Raw genomic sequence first — 20,375 nt, forward strand, 5'->3', positions numbered from 1 at the left:
AGTGTGGAATATTAGTCAAGGTTAAATAAATGTTTTGAAATTACTAAATGTTTTTGTTCATTGTCACTTTAAATCAATTTTACAACTACAAGAAATATTAGGTTCCAAAGAACCAATTTATAAAAGATCTCAAAATGTTGTTAAAAAAAAAATCAATAAAGATCTTTATAATAAAAACTTGTTACTAATACTCTTAATAATAGATACTAATACTAAATAATCTCTAAGAAATCAATAAACATTGATAGTCTAAGATTATTTTAACACTTATTAATGGTATTAGTTAAAAAACTGAAAGACTTTTAGCCCTTAAGTCTGTATATGCAAATAGGCATAAAACATACCGTATCTTTAATTTAGTTTAAGGAAGACAAAATCATTTTAAAAATACACAATTAACATTCATATTTTTATTATTATAAAAATAAAAAATTAAGTTTTCAATCTTTATCTTTGAAAAACACCCATTCTTAATTTAAAAGATGCGATATGAAATGTTAATGCTGATATGTTATTCGTTTTTTAAATGTTTTTAGTTCCCGTCTAAGCTAGGCCATTAAAACTGGTCGGGTTCCCGTGCTTGCAGCTTATACTCCTGCCATGCAACATGATTGTACGTGTACGCCACGACGAAGACGATTTAAGAGTTGCTTTTCACTCCACGCTTTCTCATGTGTGGATGCCATTCTCGATAAGAAGTAATAACAGGGTCACTCTGCTTATGTCCTCATTAATTCCAACAACTTCAAACATCTTTTTGGCAGACTGATAAATATGAAGCAATCCAAGAAATGTGGAGCTGCGCAACAATGGAATCTCTTCTATGTCATGCGCTCAATTATTTGCGCGAGCATTGCATTTCTTCCTCCGTCAAATGCAAATGTCCTGCAAGAAGCTAAAGAAGAAATTGGGGTTGAAGGGACTGGATCTTCAGATCTCATCCAAAGCCTCTGCAACAAAACCTTGTATTTCGACGTATGCAATTCGTCACTGTCCTCATATCCTGGAGCCGATGAAGCTTGCGAGTGTGAATTTGGGAGAATTGCAGTGGAAGTGAGCCTTAGCGAGGCGCAGAGCGTATACGATTACACTGTGGATCTGAATACAACCGACGTCGCCATTGAAGATTGCGTGGAATTGTTGGACGATACAATAAATGCGCTTCATGATTGTCTGTCACTTTTGACGGAGAGGAATTGGACGCAGAGTGGAAGTGCAGTACGTGATGTGAACACACGGCTCGGCGGAGCTCTGACATTTCAAGACACTTGTGTTGATGGTTTCGTTGATGAGGGCGTGGAGATGCCGCAGGACGTGAAGGACAAACTTGACTATCTTCAGGAGTTAACTAGCAACGCGCTTGCAATTACCACTTACCTCTCAGTCACGGAAACACAGAAATTGATACAAGGTTTCTGAAGCTTTTCTCTCTGATTCGGGAAAACCTGTATTTGGGTTTTACCGGACTATGATATTATAGTTATCCATTTACTATGCATCATCTTTTATAAAATTCGCCAGGTGGGCCAATTGGTGTTGTACTCGAGAAAGGAAAGATTTCTGTTATAGTCCGTAATGAATCTGTGTGTGAGTTTATAAAAAAATGTAACTACAGAAGAAAATGAATGTTTCTTTTGGATAATTCATAATATAGAAGTAATGAATAAACAGATCTCTTATTACAGAAAATGGCCTCATAATGCGATGTTCTCGAACTATCCAACATTGTGGATGAGCTCTTTTATCCAAGCAATTTTATAAAGTGATTAGTTTAGGAGTCAAGAATATTTTGGTAAGAATAAAAAACAAGAATTCTGAGAGAGCTCGAGTTCCTACCTAGTGCAAATTAAACTTAAAGGAAGCAAGATAAAAGAATTGGTGTATGAATTTGTGTTTGAGCAAATGCTTTTGTCATGGTCTACACATTGTAGAGCACATTGAAGCCTTCTATGAATTTTCGATAATAGCCTGCCAAACCCATGAAGCTCCGAATTTCACTCACATTCTGAGGAATTGGCCATTCAAGAATAGCCCTAATCTTGGAAGGATCTACTGAAACTCCATCAGCAGTGATGATGTGCCCAAGGTAGTGAATTTGTTTCTGATAAAATGTGCACTTGATAAGCTTGGCATACAACTTCCTATCACGAAGGCGCTGCAAGACAATACGCAAGTGCTCCTCATGCTCTTCCATAGATTTTGAATAAATAAGAATGTCATCAATGAAAATTTCAACAAACTTATCCAGACAGTCTCGGAACACACTGTTCATAAGATTCATGAATGCTGCAGGTGCATTCGTAAGACCAAAAGGTAAAACTACAAACTCATAGTGCCCATACCGTGTTCTGAAAGCTGTCTTGGCTATGTCTTCATCCTTAATTCGAAGTTGATGATACCCAGATCGTAGATCTATCCTTGAAAATACCTTAGCTCCCTTCATCTGATCAAAAAGTTCATCTATCCGTGGCAATGGATATCTATTCTTTATGGTAACCTTGTTTAACATCCTGTAATCAATGCATAGGCGCAAGGTTCCATCCTTTTTCTTTACAAAAATCACTGGTGCTCCCCATGGTGACACGCTTGGACGTATAAATCCTTTGTCCAACAACTCTTGCAATTGAACCTTGAGTTCGTACATCTCGGTAGTGGTCATCCTATAAGGTGCCTTAGATTGTGGCTTAGCTCCTGGCTTAATATCAATGGAGAAATCAAACTCTCTTTTAGGTGGTAACTCAGGTAATTCTTCAGGAAAGACATCTTGAAACTCCTGCAATATTGGGTAATCCTCTATGGAGGGTATAGGATCCTCAAGATCTTTCACATGTGCAACAAAAAGCTGACAACCCTTCCTCTTAGCCTTTTTCAACTGCATAGCTGAGATATGCCTAAGCACTATTGGCCTCTTAATCCCGTTCACTATTACTGGATTTCCAAAGTCATCTAGGCATTCAACTAGCTTATCTTTGCAATTTACTATAGCCTTATGCTTGGTAAGCCAATTTATACCAAGTATGACATCATATGACCCCAGTGGAGCTACATAGAGATTTACTTGCGTGTGAAAAGTTGGAAGTTCTAACTCACTGCAGGATAGACATTGCTCTACTCGACGCTCTGTCCGATTTCCATACTCTACTAACCAAGGGTTTTCCATGTAACCAGCTCTAATTGGAAGTTTAACTACTACACTAGGATCTACAAAAGACTCTGTAGCACTAGTATCAATCAAAATGGAAACTTCACAACCATAAAGCTTACCAGTTAATTGCAAAGGAGCTGCCTGAAACTCTGCCTGCCTATGGTCCACAGCTGCATGAATCTGGTGTTGAACCTTTGGTCCATTCATGGGTGCACTCCGCCGAGGGCATCTAGCTGCATAGTGATTACCTCCACATACAAAGCAACCATCACGAGGTCCTGTTTGAGTTGTTGATTTATCATTTCTGTTCCAATTCCTGTTATAGTTACCATTGTTATTCCTGTTGTTGTTACCTCCTCTACCCTTGTTCTGACCTTGAAAATTCCTTTTATTGCCCTTCTGAGAATCTTCTTGTCCTTTTCCTTTCATGTTATTCATTTGTTGTCGACCACCCTGCTGCTTATTATTATCCTGAAATTTTCTCTTGAAAGATCGGTTGTTGTAGGCTTTTACTGGAGCTGTATCTTTCAACCGTTGTTCCTGTTTCAGTGCCTTTCTCAGTGCATAGTCCATAGAATTTGGCTCATGCATTTCCACCTCATTATAGATTTCTGGGCGTAGCCCCATGATGAACTTGCGAGTCCTAAACAAGTCATCATTCTGGTATTGAGGAACATATTTAACCAAATGGCAAAATCGTTCATGATACTGTGTGACTGACATGACTCCCTGAATTAGCTTATAAAACTCTGATGCCTTCTTGTCATAAAACAACTGAGGCAACCATCGCTTACGAAAATGCTGCAAGAAGTCTTCCCATGATAACTCACCATGCTGTAGCTTCTTCTCTGCCATAACATTGTCCCACCATGTTGCCGCTTCACCAACCAACTGAAAAGTAGCCCATACTGCTCTAGACTTCCCGGTGAAATTACGAACATGAAAATATTTTTCCATGGTGGCTATCCAAGCTTCTGCTTCTTCACCTGTAGTCTTCCCATTAAAAGTAGGAGGTGTGACCTTCTTGAGGTCCCTACTCAGATCTTCTGCTATTTGGACCCTGTCATGAACTAGTCCAGCCATCCTACGGTCAGCTTCTTCCTTCTTCTGTTCTTCAATCCTTCGATCTTCTTCCTGTTTCCTCTGAACCTCAAGCATTTGGTCCTCCTCTCTTTTCTTTCGTGCTTCTTCCTGCTGATGCAAGGTTTCTCTGTGCTCATCCTCCTCAACCTATCGTCCTCTTATGATATTTTCCATGTCATCCATACGCTGTCCCTGCTGAGTGAGGAGCGCCAAAATCTAGTCAAGCCTTTGGTTTCCAGGCTCATCTTGAGGACCATTGTTGTCTCCACCCCTATTCCCTCTACGAGAATACATGATGACAAATTATTTCTGTTCCAAGAGTAAATTACGCAACATTAGCATCAATAAGACCTTAGGTCCTAGTGTTTAACACAGCTCTGATACCACATGTAAAGACTAAAATCCACTACAATTTCCAGATATGCAAACAACCCCAAGATGCGGAAAAACAAGAAATTTGAAAAGTCAAAAGTCAATTTTATACACACAAATATTCGATATCCATTTCTTTCAACCGTAAAAATCAATACATATCAACAAATAGTTGAGAAAAACTAACATATACAAAGCAAGGTATAAATGCTGGAAATGAATCATATGAATATTACATCTTTTTCCAAAACTATGTCGACCTGCACATCAAACATGAATGTATCTTCATTACTTCATATGATATAAAGCATACATAACATAATCATATAAAATTAACATGCCATCGAACCCTAGTGTCCATCTGCATGTAATCTCGTCTCTGAGCCATCAGAACAATATCCATCTGCTATCATGAGACGGAAGAGTGGTCCAGGCGCTTTAACCGCCCAACCATGGAGTGGTTAGCTCCACGAGGTTCTTCGATTTAAGGAGAACTACCCGACCCTGGCACGAGAAGGCTAGCAACTTGGCACAATTGGATCGGAAGGATCTGGTGCAGCCTATGTGCCAAATCTACTTACACATATGTCTAGTAGAGCATACACAAGGATGTGGAAGAGGGAAACAAAGTAATAATAACTAGATGCATTTCAAACATATGCATAAAAGTTTTACCGAGCTTGGCCAAGCATCATGAACCAGTTTGATGTAAAATACTGGCAGGCAATATATATATATAAGGAAATACTAACACAAGTTTTCCAACAATTACCCTCCTCTTTGAACCCACATTCAACACCCATTCCTAAAATAGTATTCTCTTAATTCGCATTTATTCATCATACAAATAAATATTTTGAACATGTCTTTTATTTAAGAACAGTATACAAGAATTAGTGTGTGCCATAATGAGTTTCAGATCTAAATAAAACATATATTTTATCCTATGTGTAGTTGTTTTACCTAAAATGAACATATTCTAACTATAATTTATCTTATAATCAGATCCATTTCTGCTAAAAACCTGACAATAAAACATTTTAACTACTGCAATTTTTATGGAGAAAAATTCATAACAATCACTTCCAAAGGATTCAAAAATAATGATAATAAAAAGTATATATATATATATATATATATATATATATATATATATATATATACACACACACACACTACGTGAAGGAGAGACTAATCCATAACAAGGATTTTCGAAAATTTAGAAAAGAATAACTCCAATCTGATATGTATACAGTTAGTTTGAGTTAAAAACTTTACTGTGAGTTGTGCCCATAGTCCACACCTGATGAATTTGAAGTGAATGTAGAAAAATATTCTCAAGATCAAACTAATAATTTTGAATAATAAATCACTATTTAAATCTGAAGTTTATAGTTGGTCAACAGATTTTATGAATTAGTTATTAATTTAAAATCTGTAGTTTGTATTTTATTGCAGTATTACAATTTGAGACTTCTAATAAAAAGAAAATCTGAAAAATGCATTGGACATGAATGAAAATAAATTAAAAATTATATATATAACATATATAAAAATTTAATTATCTATAACAGCAGCCATAAGGCCATAAGTCTTCTAATATGAAAGAGTTCTGGGCAGACATGGACGCCACCAAGATATTGGATTTTTTTTTTTATAAATAACTTAAGGATTTGCTAACAGATGGGCTTCCTAGCACTAAGTGTTGAACTACATTCTCCATAATGACCTCCAGCTATGTTCTCCATAATAACTTTCAGCACAGAACATTCTTTTCTTAAATTTTAAATTTCCACCCAATCTATAACCATTAATCACTAACGTCATTGTTATTGTGCAGGGAACTCACCGTATAGATGGAAAATTAACTATTCCTTTGTTAACTAAGAAAATATACTATGTCAAACAGCAACAGAATGTTTATCCTTAATAATTTCATTTGTCGACTATAGATAATTTAAGCCACATGTTGACAGCATATTAATTATAAGAAAAAGAAAAGATAGAACCTGAACTGTATGAGGAAAACACAGGTCTCTAAAGCTCTTCTTCAACAATCAATCCCTCTCCTCAAACTGCTGCCTTCTTCCCTTCTCTTTTTCCTTCCTGCTGGATCACTCTCCCTTTAGACGTAAAGTATGTATGAAAGCACCAGATGACCAAGACAAGCTACCGGGATATCTAACATTGCCTTTTTCCGAATGAAATAGAGGCCCTTCAAATTTAAAAGGCCGGCTGTAGTATGAATGTTGTCCCTCTATTTATTGCAATGGAAGCTATATATTCAAACACAACCCTCAATATGCATGCGATCTCCAATTATTTTTTTCTCATTTTCAAATCTCTGCAATCCCCCTAAATATTGCATTCTCCTTTTCTTTGCTGGAAAACGTTTTTTTTCCTCTTCAAAATCAGCTTCTTCCCTTTGAAAATCGTTCCCCCCCTCCAATTCAGTCGGCATGTGTCTATATGAAAACGTTTTTCTCTGTTTTATCTTTTTGAAAACTCCTCTTCCAACTACGGTTCCCCTTATATTAATGACTTCCCCTCCTTTCATGCAGCGGGTAACAAACAGATGACTCACAATTTCAAAAATTACACTTGTCCTTTTGAATTAAATAAACACACTCTTCTACTAATTAAAATTTTAAACCACTCAAGATCACTTCCATCTAATATGAGATTTTCATCATGATCATCAATTTTTAAAGTTGTTAGCAATCAGTTAATTTTTCTTTATCTGGATCTACGGCTACCAATTGGCTCAAAAACTTTAAATAAACTATAAGTTCAATTAAAGCTTCCACATATAATTTAAATTCACTATTTTCAAAATAAAAATAAAACTATTACTTCCCATTTAATATTTTTCTGACTAACTACTACCATTCCAAATTTATGCTTGTAATTACTACGGAAAAATAATTTGAAAGTATAATACTTGTTTTATGATCTAAATTATAATATTTCTAAGAAATAATATTTAATCATTCATTTTATTTTATTTTTCATCTACGCCACATTATCATAAACAAAACCTTAAATCCATCTAAATTTATTGAAATTCAAAATAAAATAAAAAACTAAGTGTGTGTGTGCGGCTACACCATACAAATTCCAGACCAACCCTGCCAAGGAGCTAAACTCCTCTACCTCAACCACCCTTCCGTCTTCAGTATCTGCGCAATCAAAAACTCGACATCACCCAAAGCGTCAGTAATGTCATCATCAAAATAAATAAATAATATCTTAAATACAAATTTTATTTTAAAAACATTCAACATTCATTATTAGACATAAACATATAATGAAATCACAATGTTAACCGTCACGTCGATATCTCATAAGTCAACATATAACGACATATCATAATGACAAAATAATTAACATTACCCTCTAATAACATATATGATAAAATTCTAATCAAAGTCTATAAAGTGTTCGACTCAAGTCGAGTCATACAGAGTCTTAGTCAAAAGGTCAATCACACAATTAAGTCCATATAAAAAGCATATCGAAATTTCAGTCATGACAATGTGAGTTTATAAAAAAATGTAACTACAGAAGAAAATGAATGTTTCTTTTGGATAATTCATAATATAGAAGTAATGAATAAACAGATCTCTTATTACAGAAAATGGCCTCATAATGCGATGTTCTCGAACTATCCAACATTGTGGATGAGCTCTTTTATCCAAGCAATTTGATAAAGTGATTAGTTTAGGAGTCATTTTGGTAAGAATAAAAAACAAGAACTCTGAGAGAGCTCGAGTTCCTACCTAGTGCAAATTAAACTTAAAGGAAGCAAGATAAAAGAATTGGTGTATGAATTTGTGTTTGAGCAAATGCTTTTGTTATGGTCTACACATTGTAGAGCACATTGAAGCCCTCAAGCACTACTAGTTTTAGTCCTTTGCAATTAATTTAGATCATCCTCATTATCATATGTATAAAAAGTAGCTCAATCAACACCCAGTGAATCAAACTCATGAAATAAGACATTGTGTGCATGCACCCCAATGATAGTTGTAAATTATCATTAATCTCGTCAACTTAAAAAAACTTCAATTCAATTCTATGTAAATAAATACATATTCAAATTTAAATAATTATCAAATTGAATTGGATCCTCAACAAAATAGTGTTCTTTATACTTACATTTTAAATAATTACTAGCATTTGAATAAAATATTGAATACATTTGTATACAAAAAAATTAGATAATTTTTTAAAATTTGAATGATGATGAATTTTTTAATATGAACTATAGAATAGTTATTATAATGTTTAAAGATATATTATAATTTAATGTTTTATTTTTAGTTTAATGACAATTAAATAAAAATAATTTATTTAAAAATTTAAAAATGATCATTATAATATTCAAATCAGATATATAACAATATTTTCATCTATTTAAATAAAGAATAATACAATAATAAAATATCAATATTTAAACATAAATAAACAATAATCATCATTATTATGTCATCTATAAACTATTCCCTTTTGTGAAAATAAATTTTGAAATGTAAACCACCAAAACAATATTAAAAATAGGCTCTTCCAAAATTAGCACATATTACTTCTACAAATTCAAACATACAATAGTAAATCAACAAAATTATTTAAAAAGACAAAACAATCAAAATTCATATGTGGTTGTCGCCACCATCTTCGCTCGGGCAAATATTGTTAAAATTTGCTTCTACAGAAAATTAATTATGTCTATCAACTTTCTACATTTTCTCTCGGCTACATTGTCCGAGTTTCTTAAAAATATTAAATATATTCCAACAAGGCCTCTTGGGACATATTATTGGAGTTTTCTACAAATATTAAATACATTTTGGCATATTTTTTGTTATCTTTTTAAATTCAGAAAAATGTAATATATCCCTAGGAAAATCGCCTTTAACCAATTGGAAAAAAAATTATTTTGTCATAATTCATATTAAAAATCGAACCTTTAAAATCTCCAAATGCAACAATAGTTTTTTGTGAGAGAAATTAATTATGATCGAGATGTGGGGTCTATTGGGAACATTAGTTCCCTTCCTTATAAATAAGGCAGGGACTAAAAATGTAACATTAATTTAGGAGATAATATCTTAAGATGAAAGAGAAAGGTACTAGTTGAATAAAAGTGGTTCATTTAGAAGAAAATATCTAAGGAAGGGAAAATAAGGAAACAAAAAGTGGAGTTTAATATTAAAAAGTTCATTGAATTGTTTATTCTTTGGTTATTTCTAGGATTTGCCACATGTATATGTTTAATGAGTTATTTTCTAACAAATTTTCTTGTCATTATTAGTAGTTCATTATTTCACTCAACTAAAGTAGAGCTTTTTTAATTCTCAAGAGAATGGTATAGTGCATCACAAAGATTCTAAATAGGGCACCGATAACAACTTCTTTGAGGAAAGGTTTCTATTCGACTTAGAGTAGGGTATTCATGAATTTTTGCTTCCAAGAAGGATTTCTTATTCCTTATTATTAGAACCATTGCAGAGGGAATCTGCCTTAAACCATGATTAAAACTTATTTCATTTTTCAATTAAAATAAGCTTTCATTCTCATTTCCTTTTCCAATTAAAATTAGCTTTCATTCTTATTAATATGAATTTCAAGGGCTACAAATTTAAGGTTCTCATTGAAAACAAATTTTTAATCTTTTCATTGGCTTCTACAAGATGCAACAGAGAGTGGTAGTCTCCCCGTGCAATAGAAGGCATTAGTTTTCCAAATTCAAATTATTTTTATTGCAACTTTATTTATTGAAACTTTATAGAGCTTTGTCTTCTTCCAATAGTTTGACAATATCTTTTTATTTCATCCAAGCACACTTCCGGCTTATGGAGTGGAACCTCACACTTCTAGTCGATAGATTTTTAATTAGCGACAAAAGAAGAGGGGAAAACCAACACATAACAAAAAAAATGTTTTGTTGTAGTTCAATAAGTATAATTGCATTCATATGTGCATCCTTCTATAAGATTTTCTCCACATCTTACTAATTTTTAGGGACTTGTTCTCTATATAACGTTTCTTACCTTGCCCTTGCAAGTTGTGTAGGAAACATAAATTACAATGTCACATTTCATAAAGGGCATTATATTTGATCCACACGGATCACTATCAAGCTAGAAGTTAAACTATTCTACCAATGTTTGTCATTAGTTTGACATTTATGTAGATTGCACAATATACATTGTCTTGTGAAGAAGCAAATTATATGGAGTGGTAACCTCTCAAACAAAATTGTTGTACAACTTATAATATTTCATTCATTAGAATTTCTCTATGAATAACCAATAAGACTTTCTATACAATGGTAGCTAGAAATAAACATTAGATATTATGTACATAGAGGAAGAGAAAAACAACTTTTCCACCCCCAAATCTACATACCAAGCTGACATGGTATACATGTTTTTCCTTTTCATTTCTATTCAAATTATAGTAAGTTTCCTTGCCTCTTAGAGACTATTATATGGATGGATAGTTGTTAGCATAACTATGGTTCATGCTTTGTGTTATACAAAAATATTTTTTCTAAGTTTTTCTCTTATTGTGATAGTTTTTAGATTCATTGTAGAAAGTGAGAATAATGTTAGTTATGAGTTTCAACTGTGTAAATTTTTGTATTTTTAAATCTAAATTCTAGTTCCTCTAGGTTTTGTCTAGTGCACTATTTGCATAGTTGTTTGGGTTCTTTCTCACTCTATGGTAAATCGCTACTTGAATTTTTTAATATTATAATCTAATATTAAAATATTTATGACGAATCCACACATTTGACACATGATTTAATTTTGTGCTTGACATTAACCATTGTAGGGTTAAAACAATTAACTAGAACTCCACTTTATAAATGTTCATCCGATGTGGACCCCACTTTTGCATGAATGAGATTATCAATCGACTACCCCATATAAAATGTAATTGTGGAACACCTTCCAAGTAGATACCACTATGACATATGTATTATATAGGAATTTGGGTCAATGATGATTGTGTCTATACAGGTAGGTCTGTAGACAACTCCATGTAATGTGCATTTTATATATAATTGAATAGTAAGAAGCATCAAATAGTAAGAAGAAAGAGAAATCATGACAAAATAAACACCAAGAAATATTATACAGGCTTTAGACAGAATTGGCTCTTTAATATTCATATCAATTCTATTCTCGTCTAGTATAACCAGAAAAATGTTAAGGTAGAAGCATACATAATAAACTCTCTCAATAACTAATCCAAATTAGAAATATTGAGATAATTTTTCCATCCCTTTTGTTATTAATTTGATGTATAATATCATAATCATTAGAATATTGACTTAAAAGAACAAGGTATAATAGAGGTCTATTAATCCAATCTATAGGTCAATTTGAGATGGGTAAGGATCAATGTCCCTATTAGTTTCCTTGAGGTTTGGCCAAGATGGGATCAAATTTCGTTGAGGTTATTTCGAGATGGGATTTAAGGGATTGGGTCCATAGAAACCTATAGGAAGATTGTTGATGTTGGCTTGAAACAACCTTCTATGTTCCAACACTCTTCTAATTTAGAACTACAATTGAAATAGTTTAAATTTCCTAACTCAAAAATATATTATTTCTATCTTTAATTAAATATAATTGATTTAGTCATAGATGACTCACTAGGGGACATTACACCACACTAAGCATTTATTTTCTTGGTATTGAAGAGCTAAGCATAATATTTGTTTGAAAATGAATTAAAATATGTAAGGAAGAAATTGTACTATATAATGTGGCTTTATAATTTGCACATTCCATACTCTGCAATATGGGATTCATACAACTTTCTAGGATATCTATCTAGGAGCTCCATTTATCTTTCTTATATAATCCTATATCGTAAAAGATGTTGATGGATTCAACCCTCTACTAGTAATTGTTGACAATACATGATACCTTTTTTAAAGAAAACAACAAATGGTTGGTAGTATATCCTCTCAAGTTTATCATAATCTCAAGATTTACATACTTCATTTTTTCCTTCAAGGCAACATGTTTGTCAATGACATGCATGTGGTATAAAACTTTAGCATTCTTTGTCATTTTATATATCACAATATCATTGATAATAGCTATCAAAGATGGTATGGTTATGAATGCTAAATTTTGTTTTCATTATATGTCTATTTTAGTTCAAGGTAAAATTTCTAGAGCATTATGAGAACATGTGTCTCCTTTGGTTGTGAAACAAAGGTAATAAGAATAAAAGAACTTTTGCATGTTATCTAAAATATAGGTGAAAATATTTTTCAATTATATTTGATTTCCTTTTTACCCTTGGATTGGTTATTAAACTACTCATTTTTGTGGGTACAACTTTCATTGATCTAGTTGTGGCTTACATGGTACATAGCTAGGGGATTTCAACTTTTAAATGGAAAAACCTCCTTTCTTTTTTGTTTATTTATAGAAATTATGCATTGGCATGAATTTCTATTTAGAGTAGAGCATTGATGGTACCCCACCAACCTATAATAGTGGGTTACACTTTATTACCTGAATAGACACTAAAATGCACATTTTGAAAGAAGTCTTTGGGACACATATTGTTGATAACAATTACAAATTAGAAGATGGAGCAACTTAGAGTCTTTTAAGATTATTTTATTTAGACTTTACATAATTTTTTATCTTTTATTTTTGAATTGATTTGGATAATATTTTTTTTCTCCCACGAAAACTAGTGACACTCACGTCATAGAATGTAATTTTTTTTTATAAAAGTGGGATCAAGTTGATTATTTTGAATTTAGTTTTATAACTTCCATATCAAGTGTTTGAAATTGGTTTTATGACTCTATCATATAAATATTTAATATTTTATTAACGTCTTAAGTTGAGTTAACTATAATTTTGACACACATTCACTTCATAGCTTGTAATTTATTTTGACTAGAAAAGGCAAGAAAAAGGGTCCCAAAACTAGATAAAAGAAAATTAATTATACTATCTCTTCTCTCAGCCATTATAGCCAAACAACAAAGAAGCACACTTTAACCCTAGTGGTTAGAGTCCCACACATAACTTATATATTAAAAAAAACCAAAACCATCCATGTTCTTCAAATAATTTAAACCATCCACCCTTAAAACTAGCTTAAGTATAAACTTTAATCTACTAAACTTACTAATCATGTTCAAAGATTTAATACCCTAATAGAAGTGGGGACAAATAGAGTAATTAGTTAACATAAACTATTTGAAACTACAATTGAAATAATTGTTGTGTTGTCATTGATGCCAAACCTATTGGTAGAACAATTTTCTATATGATCTAAAGTTATATCTATTTGATTGATGAAGAGGATTTGAGAAGTTGTTCATAACAAAAGCATCTAAAGGAAAGGTTGAGTTATGAAGTGGGAATTAAAAATGGACATTTGATTAGTTGGAATTTGACAAGATAAAGTGACTGTTCAAATCATGTTGCGAGAGGAGATGATAGTAATGTTCAAGTCTAGAAAGTGTGAGAAAGGATAGATCAAATGTATAGGCTTTGTTGGCCTGATTTTCAGCTTACCTAAAATTTACAAAATATCCAAGTGAAAATTAGGAAATTTTGTGCTTAGAGTGCCTAAGGTTAAAAAAACCTATAATTCATGTTAAAACCCTAGGGCTTTGCCTTGTCTTTTTTTTTGTTAGGGTTTTGAATTTGACCTTTTGTAATGAGATCTACATGAAAAAGCATGCTTATAGCTTTATATACCTAGGTCTTTTGTCCATTGCCTTGTTATATATGTCTTGCCCTTTTATAAACTTCAAGTTGTGATGTTGCAACTACTTTGGTCGGAACATCATCCCATTTCTCCTGCTAACTATTTATGGAGGTACAACTATGCAAAATAATTACAGTTCAAGTCTTCATGGCAGTTAAGGATAATTGCACGATCTATGGTGCAAAGAGGTGATTTCATTGTTGCATGGTCATTGCTTGTTTTCGCATGAAGGTTTTAATGGTGTGACTGTGCAAAAGGTTACCATGGTGGTTGCCACAACTTTGCAGGTTGAATGATGTAGTTACATTTTATGTTGTGACTATACGAGAGGGTTAATCAGATGGTTTGGTTGTAGCTTGTTTGTGGTGTCACAAAGGATTAATGTTAATCATGGTTTGGAGCTACGATGGGGCATTTTATTAGATCACATGGTCGTAGAGTTTATGTTGAGTTAAAAATATTTTAAGTTGTAAAGGCGTAAGTAGCTTCTACCTATCCTGGTGGGGCCTCTTTTCAGCTCTAAGATATGTATTTGTGATAATTTCCTAGTCATAAAATCTTCTAGGATCGACAGTAGCCATATTCCCAAATTTTGAAGATGCTCAAAGTTTAAACAAATTAGGGAGTCACTCTTGTGACACATATACCAGTGAGCTTGAATATATATTAGCAACAGAAGTCAAGGTTTATCTTTTTTGTGTGGTCACATGGAGTTAGCTGCCCCTAGGTGTATGTGTTCTTATCATTCGGTTATTCAAAAATTATTAATTCAGAAGCCTATAGGTTTGACTAAGTAATAGAGTAGAAGACTAAATAATTTTGATGAACATGTTGAGTGATGCTAGTGTCAACCAAGCCATGGTAAGTGCTAAGAAAATTTAGTATTGATCAAGCATCAATGTTGATCGAGTGATAGTGTATGTATTGAGAAAGATGTTTAATAGTGACCAAGTCACTTAGTGATGACTGAATGTTAAAACACATTATTAGCTGAGGAACAACATTTTAACTCTTTGCAAGGAATTGTAATTTCTAGTAGACTAAGTTGATTTCTTGGGATATGGAAAGAATGTTGAAGATAAGGATTGATGAGTTGGATAATTTAATTCCAGAAGAGGATAAGGTAAACAACCTAAGAGATGGATTGTAAGAGAAGTTTCTAGAAAAGAAGAGATAAGAAAAATGGAAATTAGATTCATTTTATTTGATGGATCAAATCATAAATCCTAAGATCTATAGTGTTTACTAAGTGACAAAATATTAGAATTACCTATTTAAGGAGGTTCCGAAGAAATTTTTTTGTAGAATTTGTAGAGTGTAGAGAAGCTATGCACATGTAAAGAAGTTCTAGAGAGTTGGAGATGTTACTAATATTGTTGACTGATGAATCTAAGTAGAAGGCTTAATTGAGTTAAGAAGAAGTGAAGGGTGATTGCTTGAAGGGTTTCCAAGAGAATCAAGATTGAGATGAAAATGAGGCCAAATAGTGAATTACTACATGATAGTTGTGTAATGTTATAAAACCTAGTATGCTAAGAACATTAATAAATATATTAACATCCACAATTAAATAACATAACAACACTTATGATAAGACAAAGGTGGACATCATAGAGGAAGGAAGACCAAAAGTGGTAAACTCTTCAAGTGTGACTTGTGATGACATAGATATGTTTGGATATGGATGGATATGTGCTCGATTGTGCTCAAGCTTCAAGTGGTGGGTTTGGGATCATGCATGGAGATGAGTGAAGGATTCAACAATGGAAGTGAAGATGGATTTTATCATGGTAAGGGTGTGAAATGACTGTGCTATAGTGGTTAGTGAGGCATTATAATTGGTAGATGATATAGATTGTGAGAGAGAAGGGCTTTATTTATAGGTCAAGGGGTAGTGAGATGGAGGTTCAAGATGTAAGAATGAAAGAATGGTGAGGGAGGGCTGGGATGCTTTGAAAGGGAAGCACATAAATTGTGCTTTTTTGGAGCCAATCAAGGAGTGACACTTGTCACAAGGAGGATGAGTATGATGGGATGTGAAAAATGGATGGTCAAAGGGAGTTATGAGGGAGTAAGAGTGTATAAGAGGCATTTATAGCATGTAAGAGCCATTAATGCTCTTAGATAGGAATGGAAGAGGACAAGGGAGATCATTGACTTTGGCTTGGGTTAGCAAACCCTTGCTTAAAGTTGTGCACATGTTTAGGGGGGGGATTAGGCTTAGCTTAGAAAGGGGTTAGGAGGTAAGTGGCTTAGCTTTGATGGGATGTGTTAGTTAGTTGGCTAATTGAGGTTAGTATGGGTGAATGGGTTGGATTAGGGGTAAATAAAGGTTTTAGGGATCATTTAGGGGTTTAGGATGACTTATTAAATGATTTATTTAATAAAAGGGGGATGCAAGATTAAATTATATAGATTTTAGAATTTATTAATTTAATAGAGGAAAGGGTATTTAATGGATAATTGATTTTGGGTTATCATTCAATTTTATCAATTTGACTATAGTTTAATTAAATAAATAAATAAATTAATAAATATTTAATCAATAATGTCCTAGAAGATGACTAAATAAGCTTACCTAATGATGTAATCAGATTTAGGTGTCTACAAGTTGAACAAGGATCTGTACATGCAAAGTGAGTTGTACTTAACATATCAAAGATGTTGCTACTTTCTAACCATTGTGAACAATATTTGAAATCATTTAATCAAGGTCAAGTGAACATTCATAAGGACCTAATAGTTTATGTAAATCCTTTAATCAGGTGACATTCTAATATATTGTTCTAAAGTCCTCTAATAAGGCCATTGCTAATAGGGTGGTTAAATCCTTGAACAAGGTCACATTTAGTTCAGTGCATATTGTAACCTTTAATAGGGTTGTCTCCTAAAAGGGCCCACTTTAGAACTATGAAAATTAATGACATGTTGCTAGTGGTTTTTCCCCAATTGGGTTTCCACACTAAAAACTAGTGTCAAACTTGTGTGGATGTTATTATATTGTTTTATTAAATAAAGTTTACATTCTACAAGTTTGTTATTTTATAATAATGGATAGCTAGTTGATATTGATAATAGTTTATAGTAGAGACTGAGCCATGGAATGATAAGAACTAAAGTTGTTTAAGTGTTTGTTTGTTCAATTGGTACATTTGGACCTTGGATCATTTCGCCATGCTTCACTTTTAGGTAGTGGGAGTATATCACAAAGCAGTACTGACTAGATAAGGCCTTATGACAATTTAGATGGGCACAGGTTTCCCTAGGGGAGCCAAACTATTATGAACGTGTGACATGATGGCACTGCTATGTTTATGTATGACATGCTTGATGGTACTGACGTGTTTGGGATGCAGGATGTTATGTGTTTATGATAGTAACACTATGATGTAGGATATGTTTTTGGTTGGTTGTATGATTTTCAAAGATGAGAATTAAGGAAAATGGATAGCTATAAAGTGAGCCAAAATAAATTTATGATGAGAGAAAAATGGATAGCTAATAGTTTTTATGATAATGAAAATTAGTTAACTAACATGTGAGTATAATGTAAATGGGTTTTAAAACTATGATGATGGAAACGAACCTAAGGATATGAAAATGAAAAAGAACATTAAGGCTATGCTGACGAAAATGAATCTAACATTTATGATAATGAAAATGAATTTTAATATTATGCTGATGAAAATGAATCTAATATATTATGATAATGATAGTAAGGCTATGCTGATGGAAATGAATCTAATATTATGATGATGATATTAAGGCTATGCTGATGGAAATGAATCTATGATTATGATAATGATAAATGCACATTAAAAAAAAATATGATGATGGAAATGAAATTTAATTTGTGATAATGAAAATGGAATCTTAACACTATGATGACAGAAATGAACCTTCATTTATGATAATGAAAAATGAATGCTTTAAAACTATGATGATGGAAACAAACCTAAGTTTATGATACAGTGGTGGAGATGAGTTGTAAATTTGTGATGATGATGACGGGTGTGGATTACAATAATGATGAGTAAAAAAGAACCATGAAATTTTGCTAAAAATGAGAGGTAGCGTGAAACTGAAAGAGTTATGATGATGTAGAAGATAAGTAATAGATAACAATAATAAAAGAGATCATGATAATGTGGTAAGAGATGAGTGTATATGAGATGAAATGTAGGTGAAATGATATGAAAATGTATGTGGAGATAGGATCTGCAACATATCACTAACTGACCATGGTCTTTAGTTAGGGAGCCTGGGGAACAATGTGCACAAATTTTAGTCATACTAGTTGTGGGACAGGGTTTTAGGGAGAGGTGATGGTTGTTAGGGAGTTTTCTGAGGCAACTGTTGTCACAAAAGTTTGCACCCTGCCTGAGGTAATGCATCTCAAGAAACCTTGTGAAACATGGAAACAACCTCCAAGTTGTGGGACTTGAACTGTGAGGTTGAGTCTCTAGAGAAGGCCAACTTCCTTTGCTATTAGGGTGCACCTAAATACACTTGGAGAGGAAAAGAGAGAAGGAATGCATGAAATAAAACTACCTAATCTATTCTAAGGAGGTGATGCACCAAAATAGAGTGTTTGATCTTATCTTTGCCTATCAATGCACAGTTAACCAATTGTGATCCTAAAGAATATAGATTCAGTTCCAAAAATCACATGTAGATCATACAACAATAGAATGATATAGGAAGGAACTTCACTCAATATCATTCAAATGCCACAATAGATACAATCATATAGTTGTTGAATGTAGATAATACATTAACTAGAGGCAAAGAAGTCTTGCACATTGTGTTAATGGCTGAAAGAGATACAACAAAGAATTACAATGGCTTAGAGGCACATGATATTATAGTAGCAAGTATATAATACAATACTAAAGAATAAGAGAAAGATCAACCCTTCAAAAGATTACAAAATGTGCTTTTATAGCTCAAGCATAACTGAAATGACTTCAACTAGAAGTTACATTACAACAACTGCTATTAAGTCTTGCAAAGAACAATCACTATGAATTTGGGATAGATCTAATCTTGGAACAAATCTAGATGTAGGAAATGAGTAATATAAACCTTGAGAATATAGAAATGGTGGCCATCAATGCATATATGAGAAAATGAGTAACCTAGATGGCTATTTGGAGGATCCTACAATTATTGTGCATGGGGGGAATCACAGAGTGGTTGCAACTAATCAGAAAGATTGGATTTTCCATTGAATGTTGCCTCTTTCTATCTCTCAATATGCCAAAATGGAAAAAATCAGGAAGTCAACAAGAAAAAATGTTAGAAACTACCATGTGGCCTAATGAATGTGAAATAATTTTCCACCTCATACCTTTCAGACTAGTTTGACTTGTTGACTGACTTGCATTTTAGTAACCGCACCATCTTTTCTCCTCAGTTGACTCCTTAATGGTTGTAATATGACCATGGCTACAGAATAAAATTAAATTTTACCATCCACACCTTCTAAATTATTTGTAGCTAACTCCCTATAAAACATGGGCCACCTAGACAAGTCACACATTGTCGCTTCCTCACATTCACTAAAGATTGGACATGCTTAGAATGCAGGAAAGTGACCACCATAGATCTACCAAGATTTGATGACCTCGATAAAACTTAGGTCCCACCATGCTTTACAACCCTGGGAAAAAATCATTTGATGCCACCTATAAGGTCTTCACGAGTTTTGACCACCACGTTAGCTCACTAACTGCTTGCCTTGTGAAATTGCACATTTAATCACAATTGTTATTGCTGCTTAATCTCCACCTAGGCCCACAAGGACATGTGTCCTAATACCACTTTTTCATTATGCATATACCTTGTGTAACTTTCCATCACGACAAAGAAACAATTGTGGATGTATTTGAGATCGCTGGCAGACTAGCCCACCTCGCAAAGCAACAAATAAAACAGGGACACCTATCACCCTTTTTTGACAACCCACCAGCTACAAAAGAGAAATGGCCCACCAGGCCATGTGTCACACCAT

At 33.2% G+C, this 20,375-nt stretch overlaps 1 protein-coding gene across 1 annotated transcript; it reads left to right on the top strand.

The window, feature by feature from the left end:
• Positions 1-738: 738 nt before the first annotated feature.
• LOC149572674 (pectinesterase inhibitor 3-like) lies at positions 739-1,679 on the top strand. Its single transcript, XM_089811961.1, has one exon. The coding sequence runs from the start codon at positions 775-777 to the stop codon at positions 1,417-1,419; it is 645 nt and encodes a 214-aa protein (XP_089668087.1). The 5' UTR covers positions 739-774; the 3' UTR covers positions 1,420-1,679.
• Positions 1,680-20,375: the final 18,696 nt, after the last annotated feature.

Source organism: Cupressus sempervirens, chromosome 2 (genome assembly GCF_028749045.1).
Source record: "Cupressus sempervirens isolate cs-2001-9-10 chromosome 2, ASM2874904v1, whole genome shotgun sequence".
NCBI lineage: Eukaryota > Viridiplantae > Streptophyta > Pinopsida > Cupressales > Cupressaceae > Cupressus > Cupressus sempervirens.